The 13316-nt window shown below is 42.2% G+C and overlaps 1 protein-coding gene across 14 annotated transcripts in view; it reads left to right on the top strand.

Moving 5' to 3' along the window:
• The first annotated feature begins 329 nt into the window (after positions 1-329).
• The window catches only part of cacna1g (calcium voltage-gated channel subunit alpha1 G), a 279545-nt gene continuing 266558 nt past the window's right edge, over positions 330-13316 (top strand). For 12 of the 14 annotated variants that reach the window (XM_023341248.1, XM_023341247.1, XM_023341243.1 and 9 more), the window contains exons 1-3: positions 666-1229; positions 1390-1474; positions 3880-4203. In XM_023341248.1, coding sequence (XP_023197016.1) covers positions 3890-4203 — 314 coding nt within the window. In that variant the 5' untranslated portion in view covers positions 666-1229; positions 1390-1474; positions 3880-3889. Of the gene's footprint in view, positions 643-665; positions 1230-1389; positions 1475-3879; positions 4204-13316 lie in introns of those variants that run through there. The other 2 variants (XM_023341241.1, XM_023341242.1) reach the window with 2 other exon arrangements.

Genomic DNA, 13316 nt, shown 5'->3' with positions numbered 1-13316 from the left:
CCCCCCCCATCCTCTCCTCCTCCTCCTCCTCCTCCTCCTCCTCCTCCTCCTCCTCCTCCTCCTCCTCCTCCTCCTCCTCCTCCTCCTCCTCCTCCTCCTCCTCCTCCTCCTCCTCCTCCTCCTCCTCCTCCTCCTCCTCCTCCTCCTCAAACTTTCCCTTCGTAGATCCCTCTGCACCAATCGCGCCGCGGCGCTCCTCGCATGCCGTCACTACCTCGCTTCTCATTGGCTGTCGGCGGACATTAGGATTCCAGCTGTTTCGCCCGTTCACCCCACCTCTCTTTCTCCCTCTCTCCGACTCGAACTTCAACTAACAAACCCAGCCCGACCGGAGAGGAGGGAACTCCGAGCGTCCGCGCGCTCCGATTGGCGCAGATCTGTCCGCGCGCCGAGGCGGAGGAGGGGGGGAGCGAGAAGTTTTGGAGAACACCCACACACCCCACCACCACCACCACTGCTACTTCCCCCATCTCTCTCTCTTTCCCTCTCTCTGTGTCTCTCTCTCTCTCTCTCATCATGATCCAGCTGTGAGAGCTTCGCGGATGGACGGAACCGAGCGGTGCAGTCTGGAGCAGACCAGCGCGAGAGCAGGAGCACCCGGTCTTTCATGTGCGCAACAGCAGCAGCGGAGGAGGAGAGGAGGTGGGGGCGCCGGGGGGGTTTGGGGGGCGCGAGGTTTTCAGTGCGCAGCGACGAGGATGCGCAGCAGCATCTCCATGGATCTTTTAAGAATGCATAACTACTGAGGAACCAGCGGGCAGGGAAAACGGCGTCTGGACGCGGCTGGAAGTGTTGGATTCTCTTCCCGAATGAGGAAAGCCAGCCGGGATTGGTTATTTCTCTCCTCTCTGTTTTTGTTTTGTTTTTTGTTTTTTTTGTAAAGAAGGCTTTCCTCTGCTTGTCTTGAGAAGAAGGAAGTTTGCGCACGGCGTCATTATTCTAATAAAAAAGGTTTAATGGGATTTTTTTGTTTGTTTGTTTGTTTTTTTTTTTGTTGGGTTTTTTGTTTGTTTTTTTCTCTCCACATGAGATGGTCATGAGGTGTCGGTGAGAGCTCCCGGAGAGGCGCCGGCGGAGGGTCCGGGGGGCGCGGGAGGGGGAGAGACCGGGGCCTGAGCGCACCGCGTCTGCAGCAGAGCGCGGCGCTGCGCGGAACGGCGCGGCGCGGCGCACCACCTGGAAACTATATACGGTCCGCTTGACGCACCAAACCCACAAGAAGAGAAAGGGTCTCCGCTTTTTGTTTGGCTTTTCTTTTCTTTTCTTTTTTTTTTAATAGTCTTCCTTCAACACGCTGTTCACTTCTCCTTCGTTTAATATTTCTTTTTTTTTTTTTTTTTTTTTTTTTTTTTTTTTTTTTTTGCAAATGGAGTTTATTTTCCCCCCCAGGCTGGTGCGGACTTTACGGCTCGGACAGAAACTGATCATGTGATGACAAAGAGCTCGTTTGGCACGTCTACAGAGTCCATTACAGGTAAAATAAAAATAAAATGAAAATATAAAAGAGAGAGAGAGAAAAGAATCGAGCAGAATATCTTTGCGAAAATAATCACATTAAATCAACACATGGTGGGAGGTTTTATTGTGAGGATGCTGCTTAAGTGTAGGAGCGGATAATACGGACTGCGGGCGATCGGTGCTTTGTTTCTGTTGAAAAGGAATGCAGCGCTGACAGAACTGACAGAGGCTCGGTAAGCAGCGCAATAATATCCAAAAAACGGACAAATTAGTTCCGTTAGAACAATGCCTTTGTTAGTTTATTCTTTGCAAACTAACGGATCAAAGCAAACTGGAACCTAAGAAAAAATTAGATGCAAAGATTTGCATATTTTGCATAGTAAAATATTATTTCTCAGCAAACCATTGTGTGGTTGAGAATTGAAGTTGTTGAAAGTATTTTTTAGGCTAATTTGCTTTTTATGCGGAGATGAATTCTGTGTAGCAGACAGTAAAATTGGTGTTACAAGTTGTATGCAGTTGTTTTGAGTCAGTATTATGGAAATTAAACAAACTCATTAGCTCCAAACTACAATAAAATTCTATTTAAAAATCTTATTCAATCAAGGCCATGGCTACAATACTTGAATATATATTTTATTAAAATATTTTTCTACCCTTATTCTGTGTACAGTCTGCGCGTTCAGTCAAAACTGCTGCAGTAACTATTCCATGCCAGCAGGTGGCAATGCCGGTAACGCTGATCCTGAACGAGGCTAAGGTAACGCTAGGCTAATGATTCAGAAGAATTGGACAAAAAAAAAAATGTAACTAACGCTTTTATTCATACTGTTTGATCTTTTCTCTCGGTCGTTAACTTCTTTAACTTATATTTGAAGCTCAATGGAACATAATGAGAAAGAAATGAGACAGATGTGACAGAAGACCCACAAAAATAACTGCACTGTTGTGGTTCCTGGGCCTCCAAGTCGGTGCAGAAAGTGGTTACCTGTAATATTCTTTGCATATGCAGCTCATGTGGACTAGATACATTGAAAATAAAAGGTACAATTTTTGCTTGCAGTATAACTAGCTACTAAATTTGATTACGTTTTTGCTAATTATTATTGTTGTTGTTTCTCCTCATTTTGTTTGTGCTAAAAAAGAAATGACAAAGTAGAAGTAGGCATAAGCTGTTGCTGAAAAGTTTTAAACTGTTGAAAACTTTTCTGAGAAGGTGGAAAGTAAATCTCCTTTCTTTTTATACTAAATCTTCCTCTAAAGAAATTCATCTAAATGTTTTGGATAGTGGACATGAAAGATTTCAATTACCAAAATAAACTTCCCAATGAGAATGTAAATCATTGTTCAATATCACATTTGAAGCTAATATACTTGATTAAAATTGAAATAATTATAAATAAAAAAAAACACTCTCCAAAATAAATTTTTTATTCCTGACAACTAAGCCTGCACTATGTTAGGAAAACATGCTGTTTTAATCTTAACAATTATTGCAAAAATGGTTTAGATGAGGTTCTTGGAATGAGTTTAGGGGTCTTTACCTGACATGAAGCTAATAACCTATCAAATGTTGAATCCAAGAAGTTGTGTGAAATGTCTAATGCATGACATTAGACATTTCTAATGAATTTATCAAATGACTGCGATTTGATAAATTCGCGGTTCTATTCAGGATTGCGCTGAGTTTGCTAGCAAGTTCGACTTTAGCATTAGTGCTATTTCTGTGTACAAAGTTTGTCCAGAAACAAACTTTTACAACCAAAAGTCTTAAAAATAAACTTTTTAGATGTAATACAGTGAATCCCCACCCATTTCCGGTTCAGCATTTGCAGATTTTTCTGTGGAACAGAACTTCTACTGATTCACAGAAAACCCTTCTATTTGCTCATTTATCATTGCTTTTTCCCTCGCACATTAAAATATTCAAAAGAAAATGTTGCTTGGGAAACTGAAATATGTAGGCACAATGTTACTTGATATGCTATTAGCTGGTGTTTGCTTCCCCACTTTGCATTCTGTCATATTGTTGTAATCCATAAGCATGTCAGTCTCACTGCTCTCTCCTGGACCTAGAGATGATGGAAAAAAGAGCTGTTGGCTAATTAAAGAAGCATCTTCTACTAAATTAGGTTAAAATTATTTTAACGACTAATATCCAAAATTCCAAAATGTTTTTTTTTTTAGCGCTTCTAAAGTAATCTGCGTTCCTTCTTTACATTCAGACTGTAAATTTATTTAAGTTTTATATCCAGTTAGACATTCGCATTAGTTTAACAAGACTAATGCTAACAAATTAAACTAGGTCATTTAAGCCTAGTTTTATGCAAACACAAAACAAAGCTATTATTATTTATTTCATAAAGTCGGCTCAGTAGGTTGAAATTTCACACTTAATCGTCCACCACCTGATCACCGCAGGAGCTGAGTGATGGCCGAGGATGGGGGAAGTGTCTCCGCGCTCCCCGACGCCAGGGGCTCAGAGGGTCGCTCCTCTCTGCCAAGGACTTTCATCCGGCTGAACGACCTGTCCGGGCTGGCAACGGGAGCTGTGGAGTGTGGCAGCGAGCTGGTGATGGAGCCGGGGTCTCCGGCACCTGACGGGATCTCTGTGGCCGGGGACGAGGGTTCGACGCAGGGCGGCGGGGAGAGCCTGCCCTACCCTACGCTGGCCCCCGTGGTCTTCTTCTACCTGAAACAAACCACGCGCCCCCGGAGTTGGTGTCTCAAAATGGTGTGCAACCCATATCCTTTTCTGTTTTAAATTTAGAACAACAGACCCAAGTCTGCTCAGTCGCACCTGCGGAAGGTAAGAAACTTTTCTCGACTTGGTCCCATCGCTTCCAAGGTGGTGGAACCACCAGCGGAGTGTGTGTGATTGTGTGTGCTCCGCCTGGAGTCGTGGTCAGCGTGGTGTAGATGGGTTTGTTGGAGCTGCAGTCTCGCTCATCTGCAGGGGCAAATGTAATAGGATGCAGCCCCCTGGGGAAAGAGACAGTTTTGGGACATATGTTTTTTTTGTTTTTTTTAATGTTTTCATGTCACAATAGATTGATTTTGACTCCAAACTGTTTTTCGCCTCTGTTTACATGACAATGCTGTTTCTTCAAAATAATTTTTTTTGTTTGTTGTTTCTAATGAGAATGGACTGCAGGTCTTTTCGATTAGACTTTGTGATAATCCATTCCAGTAATGGAGTTAAACCAAATGGGGGAAGGAAATGAAGGGTATAAACTGACTAAAGGTGAACTGAGCCGAAGTTCCAGAAATGTCTGATTCCATGAAAACAAACCAATAAACTTTCAATTGGACTACAACGGCTATATCAGCTGTGCTAGGTGCTTAACATACATATAAAACATGCTAGCGTTTCCTTTTGATTGAGCCCTTGATTCTGAGGATCAAGGGTTATGTTAGCTGTAAGACACTATTGTTTCAAAATAGTGTTGGTTCACAAATAGCCTCACAGGGATGTGGGATTGCATTTTACTGGAAATATATACTGTATATATATATATATATATTTTTTTAAAAACAGCTTTTGCAAATCACCCATTTATTAAAATCAGTAAATCCCTGTTTTGAGCCGCCAAAACTTGGGGATCCCAAATGTCCCATTGCAAAAGCCCCAGTCAGCTCAGGCCTAATGTGTGCACACACCTTGGCCCTCCGGTCATGCTCTCCTGTGCTACCGCTCCTCAGAACCTCTAGCTGATTACTCTTAACGAGTGTCAGGGAAGAAAACCCTCTGACTTCCTGTGACAGTTCCCGCAGCGCGCGGCTGTTATAATTAGATCACTGATACCTGCCCCGCTTGTTTATTGAGCCTTTCCTTGGGGTTAATAGCGACCATCGAAGACACACAGGCTTATTGAATCGTTTCTGTTGCCAAGGTGTGTTATTGATTCATACGCGTACAGGCCTGCAAAGAAGAAAGAGCCACTTGAGATTGTTTTTCTTTGTTCATAGTTGGAAACTAAGATAATTCACATGTATACATTTAAATATCTAGGAGATGCTCACATTTTCTAATCCAGAACCCTTTCATCTAAAGATTTAGTGATGGTTTTTTCCCTTGTAAGCAACACAGTCACAGCTAGCTTGACTGGTGCAATTTGTGCCCATACGTTTAGTGGTATATGTATTTACAAGACAAGGCATGAGCATAAGGGAGTTGTTGTAGATCCTTCAATATCCTTTTAGCTACAGAGCTAATAACTCTGAACAGACCACTGAGGGAAAAAAAGGAGCACAACAGACCAACGAACCTAATAGTGCTAACTCTAGTTTTGCTAACTCTTTAGTTTTGTTAGTGTGTAAAACATTGGTATAGCATGTAAAACCAAAGCATGCCACAAAATTTAGCGAAATTCAGTGGCAGAAATACTTGGTAATAGTGTAATTAATCAAGACTTACCTTTAACAGTATGCTGTTAAAGGTGAGATTGACGCGTGTCCCAAACAACAACAAAAAAATAAATAAAATAAGACTGGAATATTTTTCATACAATTGTGGGATTTTTAAAAACCTTTTTTTTTTAAAACCTTTTTTATTTGCATTTTAGCACCATTACTATGACTGGTAAAAGCAGCTGCTGTTTATGTTTTTGCTACCTTTTAAATTCTGATGTACTTTGTCAAAGTTTTCCTGTTGAGTGCAAACTATTCACTACGAACTGTTGTTGTGGTATCCTTTCTTTGAAAAAAAGTGATATTTACACAAATTTTAAACATAAGCATGTAAAATGATCCAGTGACATTTATTTCAAATAGAAAGGCATCCTTCTGCTTCTAAAATGATATAAACTATCTATTATTAATACTAAAATGAACTTAATGAATACATTTATTATAGGTGGGGGAAGGTTAGGCCTCTTTCTTTATTCTTCGTACAGCAAACTACAATCATTTCTCTCATTAAACTGACTATATGATAAATGTTAGTGGCTAAAAGAAAGTGGGTGTTTAAAAATATTCTATTCCTGCATAGCAGTAACCGTCCCAGTGACCCTGAGCATGTATAAATTCTACATATCCTGTGCAGGTATTGCTTGAAAGATTAGCTACATTTCAGTCAACCTTCCTGAAGCAGGTTGTGCAGATGAACGCAATGGAGAACCACTTCTTCCGGATCAGTAGATAGACCTTTCAGCCATTGCTGGAGGAGGGTCCAATCGTTGGATGATGATGGTATCTGGTCCAAAGTCCATATTGGATCAAATCAGTTTCCACTACTGGAGTTATTTAGCGTCACAGAGCCGTTACCTTGGTTGATAATTCTTTGTGCTGAAGGTTTCAGACAGCTGCCCTGTTGTCCCTCAGATTACCTCTGTTCCTCTCGTTCCTGTCTGCCTCCCTCCCACACCTCCGCTGTCCTGCCCATACATCCATCACTTCATCCATCCATCCCATCCCCTCTGCCTCGTCTCCTGCTTTACATCTCACCTTCTTCCCTCCCGCCCCCCGCTCGTCTTTCCTCATTTGTCACTGCTTTAATTGAGACACAGTCAAGCTGTCCTCCTCCTCAAATTCCTCCAGGAACGTTGTCCACAACGCTCACGTTCGCACTTGATACTCTCACTCCCAGACTTCATTTCCCTTCCCTTGCCCTCTCCACTCATCCCCCCGCTCTCCCTGTTCTTTGTGATCTGGCTCAGTCTGGCACTGATCACAGCTGATTTCCATGTCTGCAAATGTCAAATCTTTAAAGGTCTTACATGAGAGCCCAGTGGCCTCCGCGGGGAGTAGAGACAATCTATGATACTATTATCCAAGTCTGGGATTCTCAAACATTTAATTTGTTGGTCCAGCCTCCCCACAGAGAGCCCTGTGTATGGACAGTACAATGCAGTCTTATTAAGAATATAGATTACTTCAGATTTGGGTTTTTAGTCACATTAGTTAGAAATTAGGGGTTTTTAACTCCAAGAGATTTCTACTGAAACCTATCATGTGAATGTATCTTTACAGTTTGTGTGGTTGCTAAAGTTGTCCCCAGGTCAGTTACTACTTCAAAATAGTGTTTGATAAAGACATGAAATATTGTCTTAATTAGCTAGGTAATACATGCATGAGGGGATAACTAAACCTTTCTTGACTCTGTCAGGTTTGGTTGAATTTCAATGGCACCCTACTTGACCAACTCCCCTTCTCGTGCTCCTAGCAACCTACCAGTTTTGGTATATCCTAAGCCTGGTTGCTGGAAGTTTCTTCCTGCTAAAAGGTAGTTAAGTCTCTTCAGTGTCACTTTGTGTTCGTTCCTGTTGAGTGATTGCTGCGATGATTAGATGCAGTTTGCTGCGATTTCTTGGACAGTTTTTTACCATTAGACATAAAACGATTAGCCTTGTAAAAACTAGCCCATTGTTCTACACTTTGCTTTGTACGCAGGATCTGGACCGTTGGCTATTGAGAAACTATTGCTTGCTGGAAGTGTGGACCTTGTGGAAGTTTGAAACGACTGGATCTGATTTTACCCAGTCGCTGACGTTTGGCTGTAACATGTGTATTGCGTCTACTCGATGAAGCTTGCTGGCAATTGCGTATGCTGTAAACAACCCTGTGAGGAATTCGGTCATAACATCTTTCCCAGCATTAAAATGTCTTAAGCATTTCTTTGCTTCGGTTGTAATTGCTCAACATTTGGTAGCGTGGCCTACAGGGACTGAATAATCTCATCCATTTCCTCAGGTGCCATTTCCAGGTACCGTAATCTACCTTAGGTAAACTACGGTTCTAAAACAGAAAATAACATCATTGTCATCGTTCACAACTTCTCCTTCTGTTCGGTGATTGGCCCAGTTGAAATTCAACCAAGGTACCGAAGGGGGATGAGAGTCGAACGGAATGACGTGGGAAGGCAATGGCTAATCTAATGAAATTATTGTCTAAAGTAGGTTTCTATTGTGTTAGAATTAGAATAGACTGTAGATTATTTAGTTGTTCTAAATCTGAAAATATGATTGGACTGGACTTTACTGGAATGAATGAGAACCTTGTAGTAGACTAGTGAACCTGTCTAAGGCATAGCCTTGCGCTTGCCTGTTGACAGCTAGAGTTGGATGGATTGTGACTCTTGGGATTCTGTATGACCGGACATAAATCTAACCTCTTGTCTTGTAAAGTGTTTTTTATGATTCAACAACTCTCATAATTTGATTCTACATTGTAATTTAGTTTCTTCTCCTTTAGTTTTATGATTGCTTTACCTCTGTTGCTGCAAACAAAGCCATCTCATCCCCTTCTAAGATAAACATAAGAAACTGATGGTACATTTTGACTCTACAGTGATTTCTAGATAACCCTTGCTATTTCCATAAAATTTTGTGAGACTGATTCCATGGTTTGAGCAACTGATCAGGATCCAGTACCCTGGTCCTCCTCACGTCCTTGGTTGTTGGGGTGCCTCCCACTCAGAAGTCTCTGAAGGGACTGTTTATTCCTTCTGGTCTGAGACCACCTTGGAAGCTCCCACAATTAACTGGAGCGTGTCTCTGAGAGATGGGAGTCTATGTCTTGTTTACCCCTGCTGTTACAGTCCTCTAACTTTTTGAAAACTAGTCCTTCTTTTGAGGACCAAACCTGGTCCCGATTGAGTTGCACTGTCAGTTTTGGGTCCTCGGTCAGGTTGAAGGCTAAGGTGTCTATTGAGTTTCAGTTTGAGTTGCACAGTAAAAAGAAATGAATATGATTCCCTAATAAGGCCAGAAATACAAACTCGTGTTTGCTCTGGCGTTCCTTGCATTGACGCTTCACCTCTTCCAGTTTGGCCTTTAATGCCTTTCTTTGCTGACTTAGGAAAAGGTCGTTGATTTTATAACTCGTAACGCTGATCGATGGGTCTCTTGAGTCTTGAATGTTTGTTCACCCTGGTCTGTTTGCGAACCAACGCTTTGTTTCCAAGAGAGCAAATACACGCAGCCTCAGCTATATTTTTAACTCTTCCCCACTTGATCCGTGGACCTTTGCTGCCTCTGCCTCTCGGCGCTCTCTGCTTCAAGAATTAATCCTGCAGTAGTCGCTCGCCCCCAGCTATAAATACATCCGCAGCACACCAGTAGCAGCAGCAGCAGCCAGTTCTTATGCACAGAAAGGGCTTCTTCTGTCTGTAGCTCTAGACCAACAGCACAGGAAAGCCCCTCTGACTTCAGGCTTTAGAGTCTATTCTAAACAGGCATATCCTTGGTAAGCCCTCGGCTTGAGCCGGTCCGCTGTCTTTCTCAACAGTCTGAAGTAATTAAGACCCCTCGATGCTTGGTGAGGTATTTAGAGTCTAATTGAAGACCCCCAGGGGTGCGTGCTTTGAGTGATGTTTTGCCCAACACGTTGCCTGTGTGCTGGTTTTGCCAACGATTCCTGCAGAATCTGTGGATGATAAAGAGAGCGAGAGCGAGGTTGTGTAACCAGCTCTTTTCTCACATACACAGGCATACACACACACTTCCACAGGACTCCTGTAGGTGTCTCCTCACTGGCGGGGAACTGGATGTCGTGCCAAGACGGAGGAGGAAGAGGGGACTTTGGCAACAAGTCCTGTGCTCTGTATCCTTTTGCTCACAGTGATCTGAGCCGAGGATTACAGAGTGCACAACAGAGAGGGAGGACACCTGGCCAGGGGAAGTGTTTGTCGTCACGTAAAAATCTAACTCCCAAGGGTGTGGGTTGGTTTGAGTTAAATTTGCTCCTGGCTTTGTTTTTCGATTGGTTCTAGTTCACTCTCTTTTATGCTTAACTTTCCAAAACCATTCATACCATACATTTTTACATATTAAACACATAACTCATTGCACTTTATTAAGAGTGCATTCACATCTGTCCTACTTAGTCCACTTCAGTTTCTTTGCGTAGAAAGTCCGGTTTATTCGGGGAGGTGTGAACGCACAATCGCACTCTGACAAGTGTGAACTCTTGTCTGCCTACAAAGTGAACTCTGGTGCGGTTCATATGCATATGAATGCCAAGCAGACCGAAGTGCACTCCAATATCAGGAAGCCAACTATAGTTCAGTGAATTCTGGGTAAATACAACCAAAACAAATGTATGGGTCTAGAGCTGGTGGTAGAGCTTTTACCAAAGACTAGACAAATCCTACAACCGCTAAAATCTGACGCCACTCCATTGTTGTTTACATTTTATGAAGAAGAAAGTTGTGCTCAGTGTCTTGTTCAGAGGTTTTTGTGTTGCTTCCTTCAATAGCTCTTTATTCAGCACCACCACAGATGAGGAAGGGAACAGGTTTTTCAAAGGGTTTGGTTTGTTTGACACAGTGCAGTGTGAAAGTGTGTTCCCTAATCTACCGAACCACCAGGAGTGACACATAATGTTGTCACCGCTGTGTGTAGGGTTATTTTTCTTCATGTTTCCTGCTCCGCCACACTTGATGCTAATGACTCTTCAACATGTCAACTCTACAGACACTTGCTAATGACCAGTTCAGTTAAATAAGGTTAACAGTAGTAGCAGTGAGATATGCAACAGGACAGTAGGATGCTAATATTTGGGTGGGGGAACATTGCTCTACATGGCAAACGATTTTCCTGGGAAAGAAATTTTTCTTCCTCTTCACAATTATGCACTACTTTCTGTTCTATCGTGTGAAATCCCATTAAAATGTCTTGAGTGTGAAAAGAGGAATGGAAACCTTTGCTGTGGTATATCTGCAAAGCAGAGGCTCAGGTTGCTCTGCAGCTCAAGGGTCTGCTGTGGATTTCAGGTAATGAAGGTTGAAGCAAACACTTACTTAATCAGCAGAATATGTCTTCTGGCCCTCCCCTCATCTTTTCTTGCCACTTCCCCCCCACCCCTTAACCCGTTACCATTTTTTCTTTCTTTCTTTCTTCCGCTGGGTTACAAAATGCTAAAGAGCCAAGGGGCGTGTGTGTGTGTGTGTGTGTGTGTGCCATCTTTGACAGCCTCCAAACCTAGCGAAGGAGGAAGAACAAGGAGAAAAGGAGGGGGGGGAAAGAGCAGGAGCGAGCGGGAAGAAAAAAGGGAGAAAATAAAGCATAGGCTCAGTTGGAGAGCCGAGTGGGATTTCAGAGAGCATTTTTAAGACTTGAGAAAGCAGGAGTTTACTCGCCAAAAACTTTACTTTAACACCCTCCCTCTGTGCTGCTGCTGCGCCCCGTACCCCCTCTCTCAGCTCCTCTGAGACTTTTAAAACCTCGTCGAGTTTGATCTCGGTTTTTAATTTTTTTGAACTTCTCTCAACGTAGGTGAAGGGTGCATTTAAGGGGCTACAAGCCTGTGTGCATTTTCCAGATTCTCTCCGTGAAGTGTATTTCTGCTTTAGCTGGCCAAGAGGCTCAGATGAGCTCTGCTTATGTACCCGAAAGGTTTTGACGAAGAGGTCGTCTAGTCAAGTCTAGTGAGACTGTTTTTAGTGATTTTAGTCGTGAGTTTGCGTTTCTCTCCAGGTGATGTGACCTGCGTGTGCGAGTTGCTTGCAAAAGTTTTCAAACCGTTTCACATTTTGTCATGTTGGAAGATCATAGGAGATATTGACACATAGCAGTGCGCAATTGTAAATTGTGTGGAAAGTGAGACATGGGTTTTGTCCCTGTGGTACTGTTGGTGTACCCTACTAGGGTTATAACTGATTACAGGTGAGCCAAATATCCCCTAAGACTTTAGATTTTAAATAATAAAGCACTATATGTCTTCTGGACTAGCAGCCTGTGTAGGGTGCACCACATCTTTCGCCCAGAGACCGCTGGACATGGGGACTGGCTAAATCGAATGGATGGAGGTTCTCAGAAGGTTTTTTGGTTGCCCAGACAGAGTCCAAAGAGGAGTCCAAAGATTGGGGGGATGGCAAAAAGCCCCCACCCCCAACCTCAAAGACTGGTGAAAACATTCAAAAAGTTTGTCGTTATTATAATAATGGTACAATTGCTGCAATTCTAATAAACATGTAATTTTAGACGTTGTATTTTTAGTAAAGTATAAAGCTAGAACTCCTTTTCCATTCTTTGAAGTGAATTTGTAGAAAACTTGCAAAACTGCTGAAACACTTTCTTTAAATCAAGGTTGAAACCCCATTTGTTTGGCGTTGCCTTTGATTGCTCATCACTAGAACGTTGATCATTCTACTCTGAACAGGAACTTTCCACTACTTCTCTTTATTTTTTGCCACCGCAATATGTTTTTTTGTGCTTTACAAAAAAACTTTGATCATCTTGACTTTGATTATAAGTCAAGATGAATGATTTGCATTCAGCGCTATTCATACAGTAGCATAAAAAAATGTCACCAGTACATACTCTGTTTTATTACAACTCAGCACGATGCAACTCGGCTATTATCAGTTCCTAATTCTTTGTAATTAATAGAAGAGATTAACAATATTTAATGTTTCAAATTCCATTTTTTCCCCCAGCTCCAGGTTTCCTATAAGCTATAAGCTTCCTATAAGCATGGCTCTGATTAGGTAAAACCAGTTTGGTGGTAGAATGCAAATACAGTATGTCTTGTTGTCATTGAGAGAGGCTGTGTACAACTGGTGTTCTTTTGGATCTACTGTGAGATGCTATAATTCATAAGAGGTCTTCCAGGGACTAAAAAGTTTTACATCACTCTGACGGAAAGTCTCCAGAAGTGCACTTTCGAAAAGAACTCATTCTCACAGGCTCCACCTCATACTTCAATCGTCCCTTTTTTTATGTTCCTAAAATGGAAGGAACGAAAGACAAAATGCACTTTCTATCAGTATTCGCCAGTTTGATCCTTCCACTCCTTCATTAGAAATGTCTGATCCATCTAAACAGAATCAAAAGTCAGCTCATAAAAGAAGTTTGGCCCTAAAATGACTCGAATTCAGCCAAAAGCAAAGCTAATAACTCAGTCCAAGTATGATGCCT

Source organism: Xiphophorus maculatus, chromosome 10 (genome assembly GCF_002775205.1).
Source record: "Xiphophorus maculatus strain JP 163 A chromosome 10, X_maculatus-5.0-male, whole genome shotgun sequence".
NCBI classification, from domain to species: Eukaryota; Metazoa; Chordata; class Actinopteri; order Cyprinodontiformes; family Poeciliidae; genus Xiphophorus; species Xiphophorus maculatus.
Note: the sequence above shows the minus strand (reverse complement) of the source record. Positions and strands in the feature narration are given on the sequence as shown.